General features: G+C 53.7%; 5 protein-coding genes across 5 annotated transcripts; 2 read left to right on the top strand and 3 right to left on the bottom strand.

The window, feature by feature from the left end:
* Nucleotides 1–103: 103 nt before the first annotated feature.
* On the bottom strand, nt 104–11,100 carry J7T55_006740 (SPX-domain-containing protein; the record flags this gene model as incomplete). The annotated part of the gene is made up of 14 exons (XM_053131997.1): nt 104–875; nt 938–1,046; nt 1,110–3,653; nt 3,713–3,840; nt 4,428–4,566; nt 4,643–5,420; nt 5,487–5,831; nt 5,896–7,081; nt 7,171–7,248; nt 7,351–7,638; nt 8,057–8,074; nt 8,644–10,587; nt 10,647–10,974; nt 11,034–11,100. 14 exons carry the CDS (start codon nt 11,098–11,100, stop codon nt 104–106), a joined length of 8,724 nt encoding a protein of 2,907 aa, XP_053001503.1.
* Nucleotides 11,101–12,260: 1,160 nt separating this feature from the next.
* On the top strand, nt 12,261–13,995 carry J7T55_006739 (FAD binding domain-containing protein; the record flags this gene model as incomplete). The annotated part of the gene is made up of 4 exons (XM_053131986.1): nt 12,261–12,602; nt 12,664–13,361; nt 13,455–13,666; nt 13,721–13,995. 4 exons carry the CDS (start codon nt 12,261–12,263, stop codon nt 13,993–13,995), a joined length of 1,527 nt encoding a protein of 508 aa, XP_053001502.1.
* An 829-nt stretch (nt 13,996–14,824) lies between these two features.
* Nucleotides 14,825–15,832, bottom strand: J7T55_006738 (Protein RTM1; the record flags this gene model as incomplete). Its single annotated transcript, XM_053131975.1, has 3 exons — nt 14,825–15,065; nt 15,126–15,476; nt 15,549–15,832. The coding sequence occupies 3 exons, from the start codon at nt 15,830–15,832 to the stop codon at nt 14,825–14,827; spliced, it is 876 nt and encodes a 291-aa protein (XP_053001501.1).
* Nucleotides 15,833–17,046: 1,214 nt separating this feature from the next.
* J7T55_006737 (uncharacterized protein) lies at nt 17,047–17,979 on the top strand (the record flags this gene model as incomplete). The annotated part of the gene is made up of 1 exon (XM_053131964.1): nt 17,047–17,979. One exon carries the CDS (start codon nt 17,047–17,049, stop codon nt 17,977–17,979), a length of 933 nt encoding a protein of 310 aa, XP_053001500.1.
* Nucleotides 17,980–19,898: 1,919 nt separating this feature from the next.
* On the bottom strand, nt 19,899–21,368 carry J7T55_006736 (trophin-1; the record flags this gene model as incomplete). The annotated part of the gene is made up of 1 exon (XM_053131954.1): nt 19,899–21,368. One exon carries the CDS (start codon nt 21,366–21,368, stop codon nt 19,899–19,901), a length of 1,470 nt encoding a protein of 489 aa, XP_053001499.1.
* Nucleotides 21,369–23,107: the final 1,739 nt, after the last annotated feature.

Raw genomic sequence — 23,107 nt, 5'->3', positions numbered from 1 at the left:
ATGGGTATTGCTAAAATGCTCCTCGACTATGCGATGCGCCACCTAAGTCCCAACACACGAGATATACTTCTTGCTACACTACACAAGCAAACATTGGCTGTCATCAACCATCGAACCCCCCGCGCGAAGGAGGAGCACCCCAACCTCCGCCGCTCCTCCCAGTCTTCCAAGGCCCAGTCGTCGTGCTCATGGGCGGGTTGGACCAGCTCGAGGCGTTGGACCAAGTCGACGCCCTACGCACGCTCTCGCTCATGCCGGTGCCCGCGCCCGCACTCCCGACTGCCGACGAGAAGGCCCTCTCGCTCCGGTTGAGGCACCCATAATGCACCACCGAGTTATCGGGCAGCGCCGCGACGACGCTGCCGCCCAGCCGCTTGTGGCACACGCCGCACACCCTCTCGTCGCTGATGATCACCCTTCGGTTGCGCCCGCCCTGGCCTCCAGGCACGCCGTCGCCCAGTAGCAGCAGCGCCTGGCTGGCCACCAGCTCCGTCTGCCGCAGCCCCGCAATTATGCGGCTCTCGTTGACGGCCGAGTTGGCCGAGCGGATGCGGCCCTGGAAGTACGAGACTAGGTCCGACACCGGTAGCGTGTCCGGGATCAGGGACAGCGTGGACGCGGCGGGGAGGCGCGAGCCATGCTTAGACAGAAGGCTCAGCGCCGGTGGGAGGTTTGGCTTGTTTGGCGGCGGCGGGTTGAGGTACAGTGACAGCAGGGTCTGGTAGATGGACGGGCCTGATTCGTCCTTCTTCTCCTCGTACACCGGGGAGGGCTTATTTGCTTTGAATGCGCCAGGAGAACCTGTCGCCCCTGAGGAGGGCGGCCTAGACACTTCTTTGGGCACTTCTTTGGATATATGGACACGGTTGCAGTACCTGGAATGCCAAGGTTAGACTAGACCTAGGGATGGAATCAAAAGGGAGACGGCCCAACATACTCTTCTGCTTTGTGATAGTCCTGCATTTTGAAGACGTAGATCATGAGCGCCTGTCTGTCCTCGCCCATGTTGCTCAGGACGATAGCCTGGGCTTCATAGAAAGCCGGATCTGTGAAGAAAGTCACGTTAGCATTTCTGCTCAAAAAATACGCGTAAGGTTCGCAAGACTGACCATCGCCCTTCAGCAGCGTGAAGGCCCGGGTCAGGCTATACTGCCTCGACCCCTTGAGGAATCCGATTAGCCTGATCATGTCCATCTCCCACTCTGCGTCCCGGTCGCTGCTGCCCTTAAGCTGCTTCACCAGCAGGTCGACCAGGCGCTCGTGATACTCGGGCGTGAGGTCGTTGAGCTCATTGATGATGTGCTCGAGGTATGTGACCTCGAGGCGTGTGTCGATGGCGTCGAGGAACCTCACGACCCGCTCGCGCGGTAGCGTCTCGGCGTTCTCGGTGTCACCAAGGAAAATCTCCATCGCCATGTCGGGAGCGCGACGCAGCGCCCACTCGCTAAATTCAAGGATCAGGTCGATCATCTCAGGCGGCAAGTTCTGCAGGTATCCGACGGTCCTGGCCGGGCCGTGTAGCGACGGTGCGCGCTCGTCGGGCTCCTCGCCCTCGCCGAATCGCTTGAGCAGCTCCAGCGCCTGCCGATGTAGCCGCTTGCCGTAGAAGAAGTCCACAAGCTCGTTGTACCTGTCGTGCTCCACCAGCTTCTCGTTGACTACGTCCGGGTCACAGAAGTTGGGGATGCGGAACAGCGAGCTGGCTAGCGTCGGCGCAGAGAACATGTATGCGCGGAACAGGCACGTGTCCACGATCTTGAACGTCTCTTGGAGCTGTTGCTCTAGCACGTCATCCGACACGTCCCTGGCGCCGGTTGTGCTGATCAGGCTCTTCAGGGCCTCCTCGCTCGAGCCAGACTGTGATAGCTTTGTCTTGAGCTTGCCGCTGACAGGGTCCAGGACACGCTGGAGACGTGCGCGCGTCCCAGCGAGGAAGCCTCGGAGCTCGAGCACAGCCTCCTTCAAGTCCTTGCCTTCTAGCGTTTTGCTGTCATCGCCTGCTTTTGACGATTTACTTTTGACACTCACAGCGTCATCATTATCCACTGCGCGTTTCGCAGATGAGTCAACCGACGCTGTCTCTGGGTCTTTGGCTTTGCCGCGGTGTCCTAGGAGCATTCTGGCAAAGCCTGACCCCATTGTAGCCGGAGACAAAGTCTCCTCAGCAGCCGTAGAAGCCGCATCGGCATCCTTACTAGCATGCTCACCATCCTGTGGCTCAGTCGACTTCTCGTTGGTCTCATCCGGCTCCGACTCACTGCCGCTGTCCTTGTCGTCGCTATGCCCGGACAAGTCTCCCGCAATTGATCTCGGGAAGAGCCGCAGCACTCTCTCGGGCGGCGCGTGCACCGCATCCTCGTTGAACAGATCCATAGACTCGCGGTACTTCTTCTGGCGGAACAGCACCTCGGCCTTCAGCATCTTGACCTCCCTCATTGTTTCAGTCTTATCTTTGAGCAGCGCATCCTCAAGCATCCCCAGCACACTAATCGCCTCGTCATACTTTTCGGAGCTGACTAGCTCCTCGATCTGGCTGTCGTAATCCGTCGCGTCCATCTTCCATACCGCCCTGTCGCTGCTGATATGGAAACCCTTGCCCGCATGCGCGAGGCTGACCGTTGGTGGAGGGAAGTGCAGGTTGGCCGCCCCGGGGAGGCTGATATTCTGTAGGAGGTTCAGGGTGTCCGGGTTCCGCACCTCTAGGGTGCCCTTGGCCGGCGGCTGCAGGGCCAGGATGTAGGGGTAGCTGTACCCGACGCTCTCGGGGGCGCTATGCCAAGGGATCTGCCGCTTGTTGGGCAGCGGCTTGCCCTCGTCTGTAATGAACAGCGTGTTGATGTCCTTTGCCAGTAGCATCTGGCCGTCGGCGAGCTTGGTGGCGAGCGGCCGCGGGACGTAGCCCCCGAGGCCCATGTAGCCCATGCCGGCACTGCTCATGGCCCCGAATCGGTTGCCCTGACCACCGGCGATGGCGCCCGGTGCGACGACGTCCTCGGCCTCGTGCGACACTACGTCTACTAGAACGTAGCCTGAGTTCATGCCGCAGACGACCTTGGTGGCGCTGGCCCACGTCACCGTCCGTATCGCCTCGGCCAGCACCACCTCGCCGACGTCGGGCGCCAGCTCGCTCTCGTGCCAGCTCCACAGAAGCAGCCTCCTCTTGACCGCGACGGCCATCCGGCTGATTATCTCTGGGATGCCCGTCTCCGTGTCCCGCACGATGTTGCTCGTGACGGCGAAGCACGAGGCATTCTTGGTGCGGGGCAGCGGTGCACACCCGTCGACGAGCTCGTAGGTTTGCAGGTCGTGCAGCGAGATGGCGTAGTTTGACAGCGACACCAGCGTGCTAGCCTCCTTTATGATGGCGAGCTGCTCGATTGCGCGGTTGGAGAACTTCTCGACTTCGCGGAGAAGGTCGGTGGGCTTCTTAGCGGCCGGCCCCTTCGTAGCGGTCTCTTTCGTAGCGGGCTCCTTCGCTGCGGTCTCGCTGGGAGGCGGCGCCTGTTGGACGGCGGCATCGAACCCAACAGCAGCGTTGCCCTGGGAGGCGGACGATCCATTGGTAGGTTTCACTTGTGGTGATGGAGGCTCGAGGTCGTTCAGGCGGTAGACACGTAGGCTGCCCGTGTTGAGGCCGACGAGAACGCGGTCGCCTGGATTAGACTGTGAGTAAGTGCTTCACCCACGGTTCAGGCCAGGGGTGCACAAGTACCATAAGCAAGTATCGTCTCTATCTTGGACTTGTCCCTCTGCTTGAGCTCGATGATGGACCGAGCTGTGAATGCGGAGAGCATGGCTGCGACCGGTGCGCCGCTGGCCGTGCAGCAGGGACTCGGAATGCTATGAGAACATCAGGGCTTCCAAGTTCAGTCAGGCTGAAGCTGGGCAAAGAAGGGCGACACGCTTCTGAATGGGACACGGTTATCTTTGGGTGAGTCGCAAGGCCCGTATGTACAGCTGTTCGTGGAGCTTCGTAATCCCTGTAGACAGTGAAGAGAGAGCTCCGGTTCGCGCATATGACCGCATCGCATGGGGGCGGACGGAGTGTTTAGTCTCTATCGAGCGGGTCCTTGCCGATTGGCCGCTCTCACCAACAACCACAACATCATCACAATGATCCCTTTCCCCCTCGGGTCGTTGTCCTACCAAGAGCAAGACACTGTTTTACATTTCATTGTTTTTGTGTTCTTTTTTCACGACAGCCAGGAAAGAATCTTCAGAGGATGTTCACATTCTATGCTTGCAATTATACCCGCACCAAATACTACGTTGCTGTTGATATATGCAATCAACACATCCAATTGGTCAGACTCGCCTCATGCGCCGTCTCCATGTGACCACTTCAACAGCACCTCGAACCAGTGATGCCGTGCAATGCTATCTAAACAATCTACGCAAAGCCTTCGAACAAAGCAAAATACGCTCACATTCCACTGACTCTCATCGCCCCGTAACCAAGCGTCACCACAACGACGAGCGTGATAAGACTGCTCGGCACGCCCCTACTGATGAAGTGCTTGACCTGGAGGTATCTCTGACCCGTGGCGTCCTCTTTCATAATGGCAGCTACAAAAAGAGTGGTCATGTTAGCGAGAAATCCACATACCAACAGTAATATTGTCGGATTGAGGGAGGCACTTACTCATGTTGGGGAATCCGCTCGTCGGCAGCGCCATTGCCGCAGAGCACATTAGCACACCAGCCATGACCAGTAGGTTGGGATGTGGCTCATCCATGCTTGCACCCACGTCGTACACCAAGGGCAGGATGATCAGAGCGGCGACGGTATGCGAGATGAATGTGGCGATGACGAGGATAAGGGCTGAAAACACGACTAGCACGCCGTACAGGCTCATGCCCTCGACACGGTGGGATATGGCTATCGCGACCGTATCGAGCAGGCCGGATGATTTGACGGCCTTGCCGAGTGATAGGCCACCAGCGGCAAGGATGATGATGGTCCAGGGGAAGTTGTTGAAGTCCTCCTTTGTCAGGATGCCGACTCCGAAAAACAGCACAATGGGAATGATCGCGATGACACCCATGTCACCAAAGACGCCCTCGAGCTGGTGGCTCGCGCACCACAACGCTATAGTGGCGACCGTCACGATGGTCACAAACCACTGGACGCCGGTGAACTTCTCCTTGTGCTCGCGGATGGGCACGATTGTGGTCCCCCGGCCGGGATGGAAGGTCACCAACAACAGAATCCAGATGAGCACGATGGAGATGATGCCGACAGGGATAACAATAAAGAACCACTGGCCCCACCCAGGCTCCGGCACCATGATGCCCATTGCGACAACATTTTGAGGGGATGCGATGGGGCTGAGCATTCCGCCGATGTTGGATGCAAGCGCAATTCCCATCAGGAGGGCCTTGCACATGTTGGAGTCTGAGGGGAGGTTTCGTAGCATAGGCTGGTTTGATTTTGTTAGTTCTCAGCGCCGACGTAGGGTTACGTTGGGGATGAACGCGGGACAAACCTCGATGATAGAGATGCACAGAACAGGAGCTGCAACATTGCTGACCAACATACTGGCGAAGGCAGCGACCAACATGTTCGCGAGAATTACTGTGCTCGGCTTCGTGCCGGCCTTGGCCAGAACGAATGTCGCGATGCGCTTGTCGATCTTGCACTTGGACAGAGCCGCAGCGAGCGTGAAGCCACCAATCAACAGCATGATGACCGGAGTCCACATCGCAGCAAAGATGTAGGCCGTGGCATCCTTGGAATTAAGCCTCTCCCTCGGCTTGCTTTCTGTTACGACCACGTTAAGGACGACGCAAAGGAAGGGTATCATTAGGGATGTGACAAATAAAGGTATCGCCTGGAAGTTGGTGTCAGTGATCTTTCATTATTGTTCTTGCCTTCTTAAAAGGGGTTCGACCTACCTCTGTGGCCCAAAGTAAACTGACAAAGACCAGCATGGCCAGACAATTCTGCTGCTCCGGCTTCGTCATGATCGGGATGAACAGCAAGACGAAGAAGACGACCAGAGCAGTAAGGAGGAAGAACATGCCCGAGCTGAAGAGCCATACCGGGCACGTGAACCTGCCGATCGGCGTTGAGATCTCCTTAGTATCAGGGAACTGCTCATCGTCTCCTTGCAACCGTGTCTTGAGCGGCTTGCCGCCGGTGCCCAACAGCGTCTGGCCGAGACTGGCTGCCTCGGCGCGCCTCTCTATGCCGATGAGATCTCTCCACACGGTGTTGCGCTCCCACACGACGTGCTCACGGAGGTGAGACCGTAGGTCTTTTTTGGCGGCCTCATAGTCACCGTTCGTCACGATGTCCGTGTAGGCCTTCTCCATCTTGGAGATGGTCTCCTCGAGTCCCCTCAATGTGCCGTGCTGGAACGGGTACGCCGGCTCGACGTACTTGTCCATGTACAGTGGCCTGTAGTTGCGGTCGAGGATCTTGTCGAACTTCTTGAGCACCTTCCTGAACCCAGTCTTGTTCAGCTGGACGAAGCTCTTCAGCTCGCATAGCTGCACGTAGAGAGAGATAATGCGCTTTTTCAGCATGATCCCGCCCGAGTACACGACGGCCTGCTCGTAGTCATCGTAGCCTAGGCTCAGCCGCCGCGATCGGGTCAGTTCCGTGGACGCCGTCAAATCCGTCGCTGGACCGGCCAGCGACTTCCGCCGTCCGCCGAGCAAGCTCACGCGGCGCTTCCGTGAGGTGGGCGCAGTGAGCGCCGTGGTCTCGTCGCCGTCTTCATCATCGTCACTGTCCTCCACGCCATCCTCGGTCGAGTGCTGGCTGTGTGAGCTCGGGCGACGGCCCTGCCGAGCTCGGTCCATCTGCCGACTTGGCCCGTTGGCGCTCCGTGTCACGGGCCTATCGTTGTCCTCATCTTCCTCCGATTCGAAATCCCCGATGTCACGTAGGAGGTCGTTCACGTCGTCGTTGAGCTCCCTCTCCTTGAGCTGGTAAAAGGAGCTGATCTTCTCGAGCTCGACGTCCAGCGCACGCTTGAAAACGGCGTCTGGGTCCTCGGACTGTATCAGGGGTCTCGACTCGGCGTCCCCATTCTGTGCGCTAGACTGATGGACTGTCTTCTCGAGCTGGTAGATTCTGTGTGACGTGTGTACGAGTCAGTAGGACATTTCACCATGTGATTGCTGGACTGTTGAGAGGGCACAAATCAGGTAGGGTGAACATACAACTTCTTGAGGTTGCTGTAGGCGATGTAATGGCTGGTCCAGTCCGGCACAGCATTGAACTGGATAGAATGAGCGAACCTACGACACGACTGTCAGTCTGCTGGCCTTGTCTATCCGATCCTTGGACTGGCCCTTCAATTCCAGCTGATAGCCTCGTGAGGAGCCATTCAGGGAGCCTACTTCATTTCGAATGCCTCTTCGAGCTCAGCGAGCTTGGTGGTGTACTTTGTAGCTCGCCTCGCCTCTTTGTCTTGAAGCTCCTGGCGCGCCCGAATGTGCGAGTAATCGGCGAGCTCGTACTGCTCCTGTGCGGCGGAATAATCTGTTCTCTCCCCCGTGGCAGATGGTTTCGTTGGTGTACTCCCCCCTCCTTTCGAGGTACCTGTCAAGGCCGCAGGCAGGGCCGTTGCTGCGGTTCGGTCTACTATCGCTGCTGCTGCTGCTGCTGCCGGGGCATGCGCAAGCGGCCTAGTGTAGTCGGTGTCGGTATTTCTCGTATCTTGCACAGAGGAGGAGGGATGTTTCCGGGATTGATCGTAGGGTGGAATGGTGGCTGAAGCTACCTGTATTGGCCGCACATTGGGGTGGGATAAGAGTGTGGAAAGAATATCGACCTGATAATATGTACAAAACCGGGCGATCAATTAGTCTAGCTATAGGGCCATCGTCAATGGGCAAGTGTGGGCGCGCCGGCAATCTGATCGCCTCATTGCGACTCGGTCTGGGAACTGACTGGGTGAGACATGGCCTGTGGCGTCACCGCTAGCTGGACGATCCGCCAAGCAGACAAGCGCAATCCCCCACGCCCCCCCCCCCCCCCTTATGCACGGACTGACTGCGTGCTACTGATTATCGCACACATGTGCCACCTTATATCACCACATACGCATGTTTCTCAGGGTTGCTTTGAAAGTCAGTCATGAGGACCTCTCAAAGAAGTACCAAGCTCGACTGACGACTCACGTGTACATTGAGCTGCAGCAGTAGTTGCATCGCGTGCCCTGCACTCTCATATGCATTAAGTCCTACCAAAACCACATTTGTGGCACCTCAATACTGCAATGTGCTGGATTTTGCTACACCTTTTTCTCATGAAATTTAGTTACTATAACTTCACAGGTATAAGAAATGTTTCTCCATGGTTGTATGGAATTATAAAGTTCATTTCTTCTCGGACATTGGAAAGACATTGGATCTTGTCTGGACGGAGCACCCTGGCCGACTTGGACGCTTCTTTATTCTCAGTTTCTTATTAAACAAAGCCTTGCGAAGCAAGCAAGGACATATTTTTAACGAGTCAAATGACGAGAATAATTTCAGATAGAATGATAGAATATTAGGTAAATTACATGTACACAGCTGATGACACGTGTGGAAGAAGACAAATTGGTGAGAGACCTTGCAGATGAAGTGAGTAGACCCAAAGGAGCACACGGGTCACATACGTTCTGTTCCAGCACCACCGCGCCTCACAGAATGTACAGCTCGGCTGATTTTGGCAGGTTCCTGGAGCTAAAACCAACGTCGAGTTGGAACTTGCCCGTTGGGATGCGCCATGTCTGAGCACTAGTATCCCAAAAACTGAGGTCTCTGCGATTCAACTCAAAAGCGACATCGCGGATCTCTCCTGGACCAAGTTCGACCTTGGAGAACCCCCGGAGAACCCTGATAGGGGTACCAGGAGGCGCCGAGTCTCTGGGCATCGACATGTATAGCTGCACAACGGCTGCGCCGCCTCGGTTGCCGGTGTTGGACACTTGTACCGTCGCGTTGGCAACTGGCGCGAAAAGGTCGCCGAGGGGAATAGACGACTGATTGCTCGCGCGAGCCGGCTCTGGCACCGCGTCTGCCAGAAGCTCTGCGGAAAGATCTGACTCCAGCTCAAATGTGGTGTAGCTGAGCCCAAACCCGAACTCGTACAAAGGTTTAATATCCATTGCGTCGAAGTGGCGATAATCAATCATCAACCCTTCAGTAAAGTTGGATTGCCAGGCGTCAGGCGAGGTCACCTCATCGCTGGTGAGGTTAGTGATGGGAATGTTGTAATCCTCCTCGGCGGCAGGTATGGTGTATGGCAGTCTGCCGGACGGATTTACATCGCCCCAGAGGACATCCGCAATTGAGTTGCCGGTTTGCTCGCCAGGTAGATGGGCAGCGATAATCGCGCGAACATTGGGATGACTTGCCCATGGCATGGTGTTGATGCCGACAGAATGAGTGACCACTACAGTGTTGTTACACATATTTGCAACCTGTGTGACCACCGATGTAGAGTTCCAATCCGCTTCAAATGAGACTCGATCGAAACCCTCCGCAGCAAACGTCTTGAGGAAGACAATGCAGACATCGGGTGTGGGATAGATGCTGTGGAAGTCACCAGCGGCGAGGCGATCGTTGTTGAGGATATACTGCACACGGGCACCGATGTCCTTGGCGCGCTCCTTGATGGCATCCAGTGGTGTTACCACGTACGTGTGTCGAACGCTGCTGGAGCCCCCGCCAATGTCCAAAGTTCCGTACTCGAAGCCTACGTTTGTCGCAGGGGGGTCTTGATAGACGAGACCGTCAGTCAAGTCGCCAGCATCATTACCAAAGACTCCAATATTCTGAGGGTTGGTGAGCGGCAGCGTGCCGTTGACATTCCTCAACAGCACAGCCCCTGCAGCCCCGATTTCTCGAATGAGCTTCGCGTGGTCACCTCGAACGTCTCTTGCGGGTGGGTTGGCGACGAGATCGCCCAAGTCTTGTTGATACTGAGATGCAATGACAGAGAGGCTTGAGGGGTCGAGACTCGGGAAGCTGCTGTCGTCTTGTCCCAGTAGGTAGTAAAGGGTCAAGATTCGACGGACCATTTCATCCAGCCTATCTGTTGAAACACTGCCATCATCAACGGCTGTCTTGACGTGGTCTCCGAACCAAGAAACGCCTTGTCCGGGCACGGTTGTGCCAGGCATCTCCAAGTCCAGACCAGCGTTGATGGAGGCGGCAGTTGAATGCGTAGCATACCAATCGGAGACGGTATAGCCCTCAAACCCCAGCTCTTCTCTGAGGATGCCAGTCAAGAGCTTGGAGTGCTCGCAAAGGTATGTCTGATTGAAACGGTTGTAGCTACACATTACTGCAGCTGTCTTCGCATGAACAGCATCCATGAACGGCCACAGGTACAGCTCATGGAGAGTGCGATCATCTATATTAGACGAAACTGCGTCGATATTGGATCCATCTGGAAGCGTCACATTCGTCCTTTGCGTCTCTTGCTCGTTGCCAATAAAGTGCTTTGCGATTGCCTGAACACCGGTGCTTTGCAAGCCTCGAATAGAGTGGTCCATGGCGATGCCAGTGAGAAAAGGGTCTGCAGAGAACCCTTCCCACACACGACCGCCCAGTGGGTGGCGCCCAAGCGGACCAGCAACGGGACTTAGAGTCAGCATGTTAGCACAACGACTCTTGCTTTGGGTGGGGATGAGAAGACTCACCCAAGGCAGGCATGCATGCCTTTCGCTTTGAACTCTTCGCCCAAGGCTACGGCACGTCGATACATCAAATCCGGATCCCATGTTGCGGCAGTCGTCAATCCAGCTGGAAAGACGCTGGTAAGATCGGCGCGGTTCACGCCAGATGATCCGTCTGAGTAACAAATTCCAGAGAAGTTGAGACGTGGGATTGCGCCGATGCTACCGATGCATCCAAGTCCAGTCAAAGGGTTCGCACCAGTAACGACAGCAGTTTTCTCTTCGACCGTGAGTTCGGCCAGAACATCATTAGCCTTTCCAACGGCATAATCCCAGTCGAATGTACTGTTGACTGCGTCGATGTCAGCCACAACTTGGACTCTTATTCGTATAGCTCACTCAAAGGCTTACTGTTGGAGGTTGCAGCGGAAGAGGCGAAACCAGCGCAAAATAGCGAGTTAATGGTGTTTCGATACATCTTAGTCGCTGGTATATTTGCTCATGCAGTGATTGATCAAAAGCTGAGCAATGGTTGGGTCCATCGGAGTGCAGGAGTCACCTTTATAGACACTCAGCAACAGTGCTATATCGTACTGGGCCCCGATGACAACTTTGCAATCTCTTGCTTAAATTTGTAATGAAAATGCTATTCACTTGACAAATGTACACTCCAGCATCCGCTGGTCTTCTATTCTTGGCCGAATGTCTAGGCCAACAAGACCTCTTGTCTCCTGGTCTGATTAAACATCAAGGTAGTGTTTAGCAAGTGCGGGCCACTCATCTTAGTATTTTCAGAGGAGTGGGCCCAATACACGTATTTGCACATCCTCTGTTCTGCGCCAAATATAGTAAAGTCCCAGTGTGGCGCCAGGACCCCGGAATACACGTATTCTTTTCACTGCCCCATTCGGCCCGGCCTAGAAGGCGAGAGGAGAGGGTCCTTGTCCATCAATGGCGTCGTCTCAGTAGCTTCGCCCCCTGCTTGATTCGGGAAAATTCCAGCACAGTCTATACTTCTTTTCTGAAAGTCGATGTTGATCTCAGGATTGACGAAGTTACTGGGGGTTACTGTAACCGGATTCAACTTGATGCCTACGAAAGCGGTAAAAACTGATTGTCAAGTACACCAAGCGGAATGTCAATTCTCCTCGAATTCTGTCAAGAAATTCATTTATTCGATTTGCATCGGTTCTGTGGAAAGCTCATGCCGTTATCATAATTCTGAGGATTTCTCGCCGGTACCAGTGAAGGTTGTCCCAGCTCATGATCAATTTAGTGATCGTCAAACTCCGTCCCGATTATAATACCATTAAGAGACACAAGTACCAGTGTTGGCAATTCTCTCTCTTCTGACCCGTTTTTCAAATATTTCGTTCAAGGTGGGGAGAAAGATATACGAGCTAATTACCGAACACACGTATTCTGACTGTCTCGTAGTCCACTAAGACTGCCCCGGTCATCATATGTGGATGAGCACTTCATGCATCACCGGCCGAAATTTACGAGCGGTGGAATTCTTCACCGATGCAAGCCATTTAAGACTTGAAGTTCACCTCGAGATTCTGATTTTTCCTTTTAATCCATCCCCATTCTACCTCTTCGAACCTTTGAATGTTATACCGACAATCTCCTCAAACCATGCTTCCAAGATTGTTTCTTGCCTCTCTATTAGGGGTCGTAAGTGGTAGCACAATTTCCACCCAAGAAAACGACACTGTTAAGTACCTTGAATCGCTTCCGAGCTTGAGCTCGGGAGCAGATTGCGCCTGTATCAAGCTGTCGGCCAAGTTTGAGGACTTGCTTCTGGGCATGAACTCGAGTGATTACACAACCCAGGCTGAAGACTACTACGATATCCGCGCAGTCCTCCAGCCGAGATGTATCTTCATGCCTACAACTTCCGATCAGGTCGCCTCGGGAATGTCTATTATCGCATCTTGTGGGACGCAATTTGCCATCCGTGCGGGAGGCCACATGAATGTGAGCTGTCGTCTGCATGAATACCTCCGTTCTTAAGACACTAACAGGGCTTTTTACTCAGTTTCCAGGCTCCAATGACATTGACGGTGGCGTTTTGCTGGCGCTTAATGGCTTGACTGATATTCAGATCAGCCCTGACAACTTGACCGTCGCGGTCGGCCCCGGCAACCGCTGGGTAGACGTGTACGAAGCCCTTGCACCTTACGATCTGTACTGTATTGGAGGTCGTATGAAGACTATCGGGGTGTCTGGACTTTCGCTGATTGGAGGATTTCACTACTTGACCAAAAAGTATGGGTTTGCCATGGACAACATCGTGAGTTACGATGTTGTCCTCGGTAATGGGACATTGGTGGTGGCGAACGCAACTTACCACGCAGATCTCTTCTGGGCACTCAAGGGTGGTGCGAATAACTTTGGAGTCGTTACGAGATTTGAGATCAAGACTCTACCAATCCCCGAAATTAGCACCACCCTACAAGTCTTCGATGAATCTGTGGTCCGAGAGTTCATTAATGCCACAGTTGATTTGGCAAGTAACCAGAACCCCGACGTTGGCGCAGGGTCCATTATCTCCATAACGTACAATACCACCACGAGGGGCATCTCCGCCGTCCTACGAGGTGTACAAGAGGGCACCGAGTCACCACCGTCGAGCTTTCAGAAGTTCTCAGACCTTCCGTCTATTTTGACTCAGAATGTGGTCCAACGGCCCATCGACTGGCATGCTCAGCTGGACAGTCCCTTCCAAATGTTCCGGTATGACCCTTGCCTTGTATTTTCCTCTTTTCCTTGCGCAATGGCGCGATGATGATGGATGTCGACGAGTACCAATAATTATGTTTGCAACAGGATTCAGTTTGGTCACAAGACTATAAGAGCTGACGCGGACCAGCTCTACCACATTTATGAGGCTTGGAGAGCAGCCGTTGAGGACATCAGTGATGTGGAAGGTCTAATCCCGACGCTCGTCCTGAACACCATGGCGCCCAGTGCCATGAGTGTAGCCAAAATCAACGGCATTGGGAACCTTTGGGGATTGGACGACAATGAGGCATTGATCAGTAAGTTAGGAAAACATGTCTTAGATCGGCTGCCGCTGACTAAATTGGATTCAGTTTGGCAAACTTCCACTGCTTGGGACAGCGAGAAGAGTGACTTGCGTGTGACGAATTTCGCTCGTGGAGTGCTCGATGATCTGCACGCTGAGAACCAGGCCAAAGGCGTCGCATCAGAGTTCATGTACATGGGGGATGCTGCGGAGTTTCAAAACCCCTTTCTCGGGATTCCCACGGAGAACCTCGAGAGGATGAAAAATGTTCGGGCTCTTTATGATCCTCTAGATGTCTTCACCAGACAAAACTGGGGTGGTTTCAAACTTCCGAGGACTTGATTGGGAACATTATAAAGGAGTATTCTCATTTCATATTTCGCACCCTTGGCATCATTACCATAATGAATTAGTAACTCAGATATGAAATATCCAGGAGGACCTGCATTCCTCCTCGATTACCTAGACTCGTCGTGCGTGTATGGTAGGAGCCCCAACACCGCGCTGGATGATGCAAAATCATCATGTATCTCACTCTTTATGTTGGATTCACTACTACTAGCGACTTCAGGTCTCAGCTCGATTGTCCACTTGAGCACGAACGGAGGCATTTCACATACGAGCCGCATCATTATCTCTTCCTTTGAAGCAACAGTAAGGCATTGAAATGAATTCAGCGTTTTTTATCAGGACTTTTCTGCACACAGTGTGCAGTGAAGTCATATAGATGGACGCTACTTACCCCAAGCAGTCGGCCAGCGGTATGACGTGTACCTTTACATATTCATGATGAGTGCCAAAGTCTCTTAATAATGGCTGAAATATGGGATTGATCATCCTTGAAGTCATACTAGTCGCTCTTTGTGTGTACATGAAGAACGCAGAGCAGCCTTCACACGGAATTCGAAGCGTAGGGCATACATTCAAATCCTCAATTCCAGTCATACTTCATTCTTGCTGGGGAGAGAAGCAACATCGAAATTAAACATACGCAATATATTTGATTATGACACCCATTGTTACATATGGAATGAAAGGAGAAATCCGACCGGAAGATCTCCTAGCATTCTAATCTTGTTGAACAGAAGCGATTGCCGCACAGACACACAACATCCCTTTTCCGACAATGTACAAAAGAAAACAAGGCAAAATACTAGCCATCCACTAGGCTTCAATTCGTGAGCTCTCTTTCAGCTCCATATTTCGGATATGAAGCCACTCTCAATTTTTGAACGCTGTGGGTTCCCAAAGAGACAAAGCTTCCCAGTTCCTGCGACCCGTCTGGAGAGACGATATTGCCATATTCGTCTACAGTCATCACTGCGCTGGGATGGAATGCAGCCAGAATGAATGTGACAAGAAACATGAGGGCAGCATCGAAAATGTAAAGAAATACTTCAGTTGTTTGCAGACTACCAAAGAGATGATCAGAGACTGGCAATAAGAAGCTGAAGCTGGGAATAGAAACTTACTATCCATCGTATCCTTGGATGTACTCGATAACACGAAACAGGGAACGGATGAGAATCAGTACGCTGACACCGTACAGAATCCAGAGGACCTTCGCCCAAGAGACGGCATGCCTGAGACGTCGTCCTCTGGTGTCTTGGGCGACACGCCGGTGAAAGATTGCCGTGACGGAGATGAAGAGGGCAAAACCAATCAGCTGGATGAGAAGGCCGACAATGATGACATTCTCGCCCAGCTGAATATTGCTCGATGTTTTTGCATTGGTGAGAATGCCGCCTCCACCACTCTGAACAAGAAAGGACAGAACATCGCTGGTGATGAAGACCTTGGTCAGGATCTCAGGTCGGACTGGACTGTATTCTTGGCCCTTTGCCAGGATTATAAGCCGGCCTAGCATGCCTTATATAGATGCTGCCAGCAGTGACGGAGCTATGAGCAGCATCAGGCTCTGCAGCGCGTATGGCACAACATGCCAGTTTGGGGTCTCCGCCGCCGATACGGCACGAGCGACATAACCAAGAATCTCGCAGACAATACCGATCAGAAATGGGATGAAATAACGAGTTCGCTTTCTGAAAAGCAAAACTGCGTGAGCAACGAAAGTGAAAGAAAATAAAGCCACGAAAACACAAGCAGCGGCGATTGAAGGATCGTATAAGTAAAGGGATAACATGACCTGGCTATCCCGTTGATGGTGCGTCGACGCCATGGTGGTCTTGGATCTGAAAATTCTCTCGATGATAGGTCGGTGCTAATTCGTATGAATGACTCGAAAAAAAAATGAAGCCAATTGTGATATATTGCTCTGACACCACATGATTTTCCAGCTCCAACAGCGAAGTTCATTCTCTTATACTTTTGTGTACTACGGTCAGTGAAGATGTCAACCGTGGCAATTCGATGAAGAACTGAGTGATACCGTGCATCTGTCGCATTACCAATACGTAACCAGGTCTTAATTCAAAAATAGTATCATGATGATGCTGCGGTGGCCAGAACTGTGGTTCGAGGATTCTGAGCGCTACTTGTCGTATTAACCCTGGTGTCTCCTCAGACAGGAGGTAGCCCGCCATTCTTTTTGCGTCAAATCCTCAAACCAGCAGGCATCTTCGCCAAAATGTTCATCGTACAAAATCTTCGACTATACGACACCTGCAATGGCGTTGAACAACGGATCCATCTCAGATGGACCCATGTCCGTGGTGGAGCCGGAATACACGTACAAGCTTTTATTGTGGAGATACGCGTACCTGATGCAAAGGCAAGGATGCATGTTTGCGATGAGGCGCACTTGTGGGTCTCAACTTGACTAGTGAACCCATCAATAGGAGCACACGCACACCATTCTATACGCAGCGGCCCGAAAAGAGGCGCTAAAGAACGGGTATCGAGCCTTTGTCGGCCTCTCGCCGTAGTTAAATCGGCCGGGACGGCGCCGGCAAGTCCGGTGAGGTCCCCAATATTGGACCCTTTGGGTCGACGGACACTTTTCTCGCCTTCAATCTACTCCCTCAGATAGAGGTAGACCCAGTGATTACCGCTCCCCAATCCTCTAGTTCCCATCATGTTACGTCGTCAGCACAAAAAGTCTAGGAATGGGTGCACTGAATGCAAGCGACGACACATGCGAGTGAGCGGGCCCTCAAGCCGGCGTCTAAGCACAATATCTAACTTTTTACAAATAGTGTGACGAGCAACGGCCCACATGCATCAACTGTATCAAGGCTGAGCGAATTTGCTCTTTCCCCAGCGGTACATGCGCAAGTATTAGTCGCCCGTCCCCGACCTGTCATAATACGCGTAATTGACGATCCGAACAAAGGCCAGGATACATCGCCCAGTCCAGACGACCAGTCCACAGGAATAGTATCCCGTGGCAGTTCAACCAGACCGGAGGCGGTGCGAGACCCTCACGAGGTTAACATGCTCCATTTGGAGCTTCTGCTCCACTTCAGCTTCGACGTCTATGTACCCGAGCTCGGTGGCAGTCTCGGAAGACCTGCGACAGAGCTGGTGCTGAGAATTGCCCAAGGCGCCCCCTTTCTGATGCATGGGGTCCTGGCCATATCTGCACGCCATTTGACGATCATACGGCCCGATGATTCGACGCGATACCTCGACCAAGCATTTCGGTTACAGACGAGAGCTATTGAGCTGTTCAATTTGACACATGACGAGCCTGGTCAAGAGAATTGCGTGGCCCGGCTACTTTTCTCCTCCGTCCTCGGACGTCACATACTAGCTGACGCGCTTCGTGATGATGGCCTTGACTTTCCCAGCTTTTTGCAACGTTTCGTATACGGTATTCGAATCCATGGGGGCGTCAAAGCGGTTGCGGCTCAACAAGACTGGACATCCCTTTTGGAGACAGAGCTTGGTCCTTTAATGACGAGGGGGCTTGCTGCGGACATGTCCGAGAAAACCATAGAGCTGAATGAGACTATGCAGTCACTCATATCTCAATCGAAAAACTTGGAAACTGAGGATAAGTCAGCCTGTGAGATGGCTCTTCGGTTGGTAGAGGCGGGTATCGAAGAACTAAGAGATCATGCCAGGGTTGAATTTGGGAGACGCATGATGTTTACGTGGTCGATCATGCTTCCAGATCGTTTTATCGGTTTGATGGAGCGCCAGGTCCCCGAGGCACTGGTGGTGTTGGGACGATATGCTATATTTTTGCATTTTGGCGCAATGTTTTGGCAGATTGGAGAGGCAGGACCCCATCTGCTTCGGGCCCTCAGCAATCATCTTGGTCCAATGTGGCAGCCGTGGCTCGCGTGGCCGGAGGACTTGGAGTATCAGACAAGTTTTCAAAGAGAAGCAGAAGCTTTGCGAGAGGGCTCTAGCGCACGATAGATAAACAAAATCCAGTACGTACTCACTTTTACTAAGTCTGCAGCTCTATCATTGGCATTTCCATGGTCTTCTAGCGGTTTCGTTCTCTGAATAAAAGAAATTATACAACATTAAAGCTGACTCTGCGTGTAGAAATGCTACAGGCCCTCGCCTCTTCTGCGGAACAGATTAAGAGAATGACTCAGAAAATCTGCCAGCGGACATTCCTCAGAGTTGACCAAGTTGTCCAAACCGAGCTGCTAGTAAATGCCGCTTGTAAATGAGACCCCTTTATTCACAAATTGGGGTTGAAGTTCCCGCGGATCCGTCCGCCGAAGATATAAAATGCCACCAGAACTGGGGCAAGACTGAGGGCTATGAATCCTAGGAGGTTATTGCCCCAACCCAGACCCAAGGCTTCATACATCGTTAATCCAAAGATGGGCAGAAGCGCGGGTGGCACTCTCTGGATTCAGTGCCTTTTCCATGGCTGCCACTAGGACTGGGAACGTACTTTGGTGATCATGCGAAGGGAAGACGGACAGCCCCCGACTGATAATTGTAAATCCATCGTTTAACCCTGATCAACAGGTACTGGGACTGCAGGGGTGGATAACACCTCCATTGTAACTATGTACTCCCATAGGCCTTGGCTGGATCCACGCTTCGGTAGACACGCGAGTACTTCTCGCCGTCCTGCAAGAAGTGGCACTTGCGACAACAGGATCCACCGCAAATACGGACTAGAAACCTGATCATGGATTTAGAAATTAGGCATGGTACCGCAGTAATTGGCTGGCCGGAGAGGAGGGGCGCCACCCTGGTTTACGCGTATTTGAGGTGGAGCAACTTCAAGCGGAATCCCCGAGCTGTTGGGAAATGCCCAATGGACCTCGTCATGAATGGCAGCGGCAATTTGGCACACTCGATGCGGCCTTTAGCTACGTACTATCTTGTTGGTCGTTGCTGCGTTGACCGCAGCATGAGCCGAGCCGAGCGAAGAGTCTGGATACTGGTGTTTTATGAATATCTCCACAAGTGGTCAGGTCTGGCTTAGCCTTTTAAGATATTTAACTGCTTCTCTCGATGTACCTTTATTCCTTGATCATGTTGTTCAACACCTCTCCGGCATCACTGGTGCGATCCAGGTGGTGGGCTAACACCTAACGGATTCTCTTCAACGCAGCTTTTCTCCTCAAGACTACAGTCACCGGCTGGTACGATGCGTTCCGTTTTGACCATCTCCTAAGCGGTTGGTTCATCGTGTTTCCTACGCTGATATATTAAGTCTGGTTACGCATCTCTCGCGATTACCGAGACCATCTTGTCTAATAAAGAGCACTCTGCATAGGACAAAGGATCATACACTACGAATTGAAGTTCAGCGGCACCGCATAAGCACTGTGTAAGCCATAGCAAAAGTCCTGAATGGTCGACACTTACTTGAAGGGGCTGCGTACCACAGGCATTGTCGATGAAGGCGGTGGTGCCTCCCGCATCAGATCGCCGAGCGAGTGGGCTGGTCCACCGCGAGGCTCTCCAAGTTTATCCCATCGATCGATAACGAAGGATTTTTTTTCTTGCGTTTGGTTTGGGCATCCTACCATTAGATCATACATGTTCAATTCAGTTCCTTATGGGCCAGAGTAAGACCGAACGAAATACACCTTCTCGGCCTACATCCCCCGGCTGACTGTGTATGGCTGCGTGAGTAAGCTGCCCACTGAATTATAAGACAAGCAATCTCTCACAACATACTTTCAATGTCGCTTGATTTCACGTCATGGACAGTCCAAAACGAAAGGGACCGACCGCGAGGAAGAGTATTGATTAGCTTGCCCAGCACAAGGTAGGCAGGTATCTACAACCGCCTGCGATACTGACACCGCGGGAGAACGCTTTGTCTATGTAAGTCATGTCATCGTTATTAAATAGCACTTTCAGTGCTCCTGGACAACGGTACTGCCATCAACAGGCTGATTAGGATGTTGTCCATGCCCAATTCCCAATACTTTCTGAAGGCTCCTCCTGAGGGCCTTGCCTGTGGCCGACCCGCCACTTCCCTCCTCGGCCAGACTCTCCCTCCTCCCTTTCTCGCCGCTATGACCATGCCCACCTAGCAGGGAGAAGCTCAGCTTCCGCCCGGACCCGGCAGATCCGTTGATGGCTGCAAATCCGGCCGGGCTTGGCGGCACGGCAGTTGCGGTCGTTGCCGACTTCCTTCTCTTCACCGCGACCAAGGCGGCGGGCTCGGGGCCGGTGACCCGGGGCGGCCACTCACCGTCGCGCTTCCAACCCGCCACGCATGCACGCACCATGTCGCTCAGGTTGATGGGACAGGAGGGCTGGAGACTGTGCACGACAACCTTTTCGTAGATCGAGGCGTACAGCGCCGGGGTGATGGAGGCGCGCATCGGATTTGCGGGTGGGAGAAGGGGAGGCGCGATTGGCAGCAGTGTCTCGACAGGTAATTGTTCGGACGGCAATTGCCCCTGCTGAAGCTGGTCGCTGCGTGATGTCTTTGGTGACAGGTTCTCATTGGGGGTTGAGTTGCCGCTATCTCCACTGACCGGGTGTGCTTGAGAGGTGTCTGGGTGCGAGTTTGTCGTGACTGGCGATAGCGGCGACGTCATGGAGGCTGGAGATGCGGCTGTCTGGCCGGCATTGGACGATGAGTGGGTGTGCGTCCGCCAGAAAAAGCCTTTCCTAGGCGAGGAGGGCGATATTGGAGAGGGCGGCTTGGGGCGGGCTCGAGCCACCTTTGCACCGGTCCATGCATTCCTCCTGGCCTCAAAGCACGCGAGGCCTTCATTCCATGCGGCCTCCTTTCGAATCTCTCTGCGCCGGCGAGTTTTGCCGGCAATATTGGATGCGTGAACGGCTTGGCCAATTGAATCTGGGGTATCAAATTTGAAGGGTGACGGGGAGTTGTGGGGCAGTTCGTCTTCAGACAGCTCCGACGCCCATTCCAACCTCGGCCGCCAGTGGACGGGGTCTTCTATAACGGTGCTGTAGACAGAATCTGTGTCTGAGTCTGCGTCCTCGGCCGAGTCACTATCAGACTCCTCGGCGACTGCCTGACTGTCAGGGTCCGGGCCATCTGAGGCGACCTCGAGAAAGCCCTCGAGTTCTTCAGCCGCCGGCGCGTCCTCTTTGACTTTCAGCGGTTCAGGCTCTTGCACTGGGGGCGAAGAGCCCGTGTGCTCGGCCGGTGGCGGCCAGGTGAAGACCCAGTCGTTGCGGACCTTGGTCTGTAGGTGCTTTTTGACGGCTTCCTTCTGCTTGCTCTTGTCCTTGCTGGTCAAGTCGGGGTCGTAGTCCGAAGAGAGCACGGCTAGTGGTGTGTTATGTGAGTGACGTAACCGGGATAGTGGCGACTTGGGCGATTTGTACAAGTCTGTGAAGATCATGTTGCAGTGCTCGTGCTTGCCGTCTCCTGGTGCATTCGGAGACGTGTGAGCCGGTCCTTGAGGCCGGAGCTGAGGGGGATGGGAGGGAGATTGGGACTGGGGCAGCGAGTGAGATGCAGGTTGAGGCTGAGAGGGGATGTGGTTGCCGGCTTTGGCGTCTGGGAGGGTTTGGGAGAAGGGACCCCAGGACAAATGTGTGCGGTTGAGGATGGAGCTATAGCTTTCAAGGCCAAGTAGGGACGGTAGGGCGGTGCTCGTCTGACGCTGCAGATCTGGGCTGAATAGAGGATGGTGCGGGGAGCGGGGAGGAGGCAAGGATGGCGCCGGGGATGATTTCTGTGGCCTCCAGGCCCTGCAGAGGTTTAATGACGGCTGTCACACCGGGGGTGGAGAGCTGCTGGTGGTGCTGCTTCTGCCGCTGCGGGTGTGGGTGCAATGCCTGCGATGCTTGTCTGAGCTGATGCGACGGCACAGGGCGGCGGGTGGCTGGTTGGCGGGCTGGCGGGCTGACTGGTGAGGGCTGCGAGGGAAGAAAGAGAAAAAAAGAGATTGCGGCGTTGCGATAGATATGTGTGTCCGTAATTGTGTATGTGCGCGTGGGTAATTAGATGTATGTATGTATGTATGTATGTATGTATGTACGTCTGTATGCAGCAAGACGGGGGTGAAAGTGCGAGCGAGGGTGCTCGTGACAGTGCAGGCAGGCTGGCAGGCCACCTCGTTGCGGACCGGGGAAAGATACGGGGGAGAAGAAAAAGTGGTATGATGGGAACAGCGTACCCGCTAAAGCTTCTTCAAGTGGTGCTATATCCCAACAATGGAACAGAGGTGGAGGTCTGGACTCTCCGAGCCTCGACTCTGCGCAGGTGCAGCTTGGGGGGCAATCTTCAATATGAACCACACTAGCAGATCATGCTCGCCTCACGCGACACAGGGTAAGAGTACCGAGCACATGTATCGTGATCTGTGTACTGACGGTAATCTACAGCCCAATTGCTGTCGCCCATGGACACTGTCGATACAAGCGCCGCAGACGTAGGGGGGTGAGAAGCAGCGGCACCACCCGGGGGCGCGGAGAAACATGGATCTTCGCCAGGGAACATGGTACTATGTATGCAGCGCACAGCACGGACGCCGGCGGTGGCTTGGGCGATCAGATGCCACAATGCAGGGCTTCCAAGGTTGGGGAGGGCGAAGCTTGCCCGGGCCGGCGAAGTCTGTAGACTACAGAGGTACTTGAACCCTCCTCTGCCCTTCGCCCTTCCTCCCCCCTGCTCCCCGGTGACCCGGCAGAGGCAATGAAAATCTGGGCGTGGTGTGACTCGGTGCGAGGGCGCACATGGTCCCAGTGCAACCCTGCGAGGCGAGACAGGACAAGACAACCTCCAAGACAAGACCAGACCCGCGGCGGGTTGGCGCGTTGGCGGGCTGGCAGACCATGCAGGCAGGCACCGACGAGCTTATTGTAGAAAGTATGAGGGTGGAAAGTCTATGGGGGAGGATGAATGTAGTATCGAGGATGGAAGATGGGTAAATTGATGAATGTAGATTTCCGGGCGTAACACCAAAGACGCGCTGCATAAAACGTGAACAGTGAGTGATGAGGACATACCTCCGTGATTCCCATGTCCTTCCTCCTTCATCATCTCCGTCATCTCCACCGTTGCTGTCGCCGTTGCAGCTGCCGCTGCCGCTGCCGCTTCAATGCCGACTCCTAGGTTCTGCGCCAGACCGTATTG

The sequence above is a fragment of the Diaporthe amygdali genome (assembly GCF_026229845.1).
Source record: "Diaporthe amygdali strain CAA958 chromosome Unknown NODE_1_length_4327563_cov_65_473760, whole genome shotgun sequence".
NCBI lineage: Eukaryota > Fungi > Ascomycota > Sordariomycetes > Diaporthales > Diaporthaceae > Diaporthe > Diaporthe amygdali.
The sequence above is the reverse complement of the archived record's forward strand: the minus strand, read 5'-3'. Positions and strand labels throughout refer to the sequence as shown.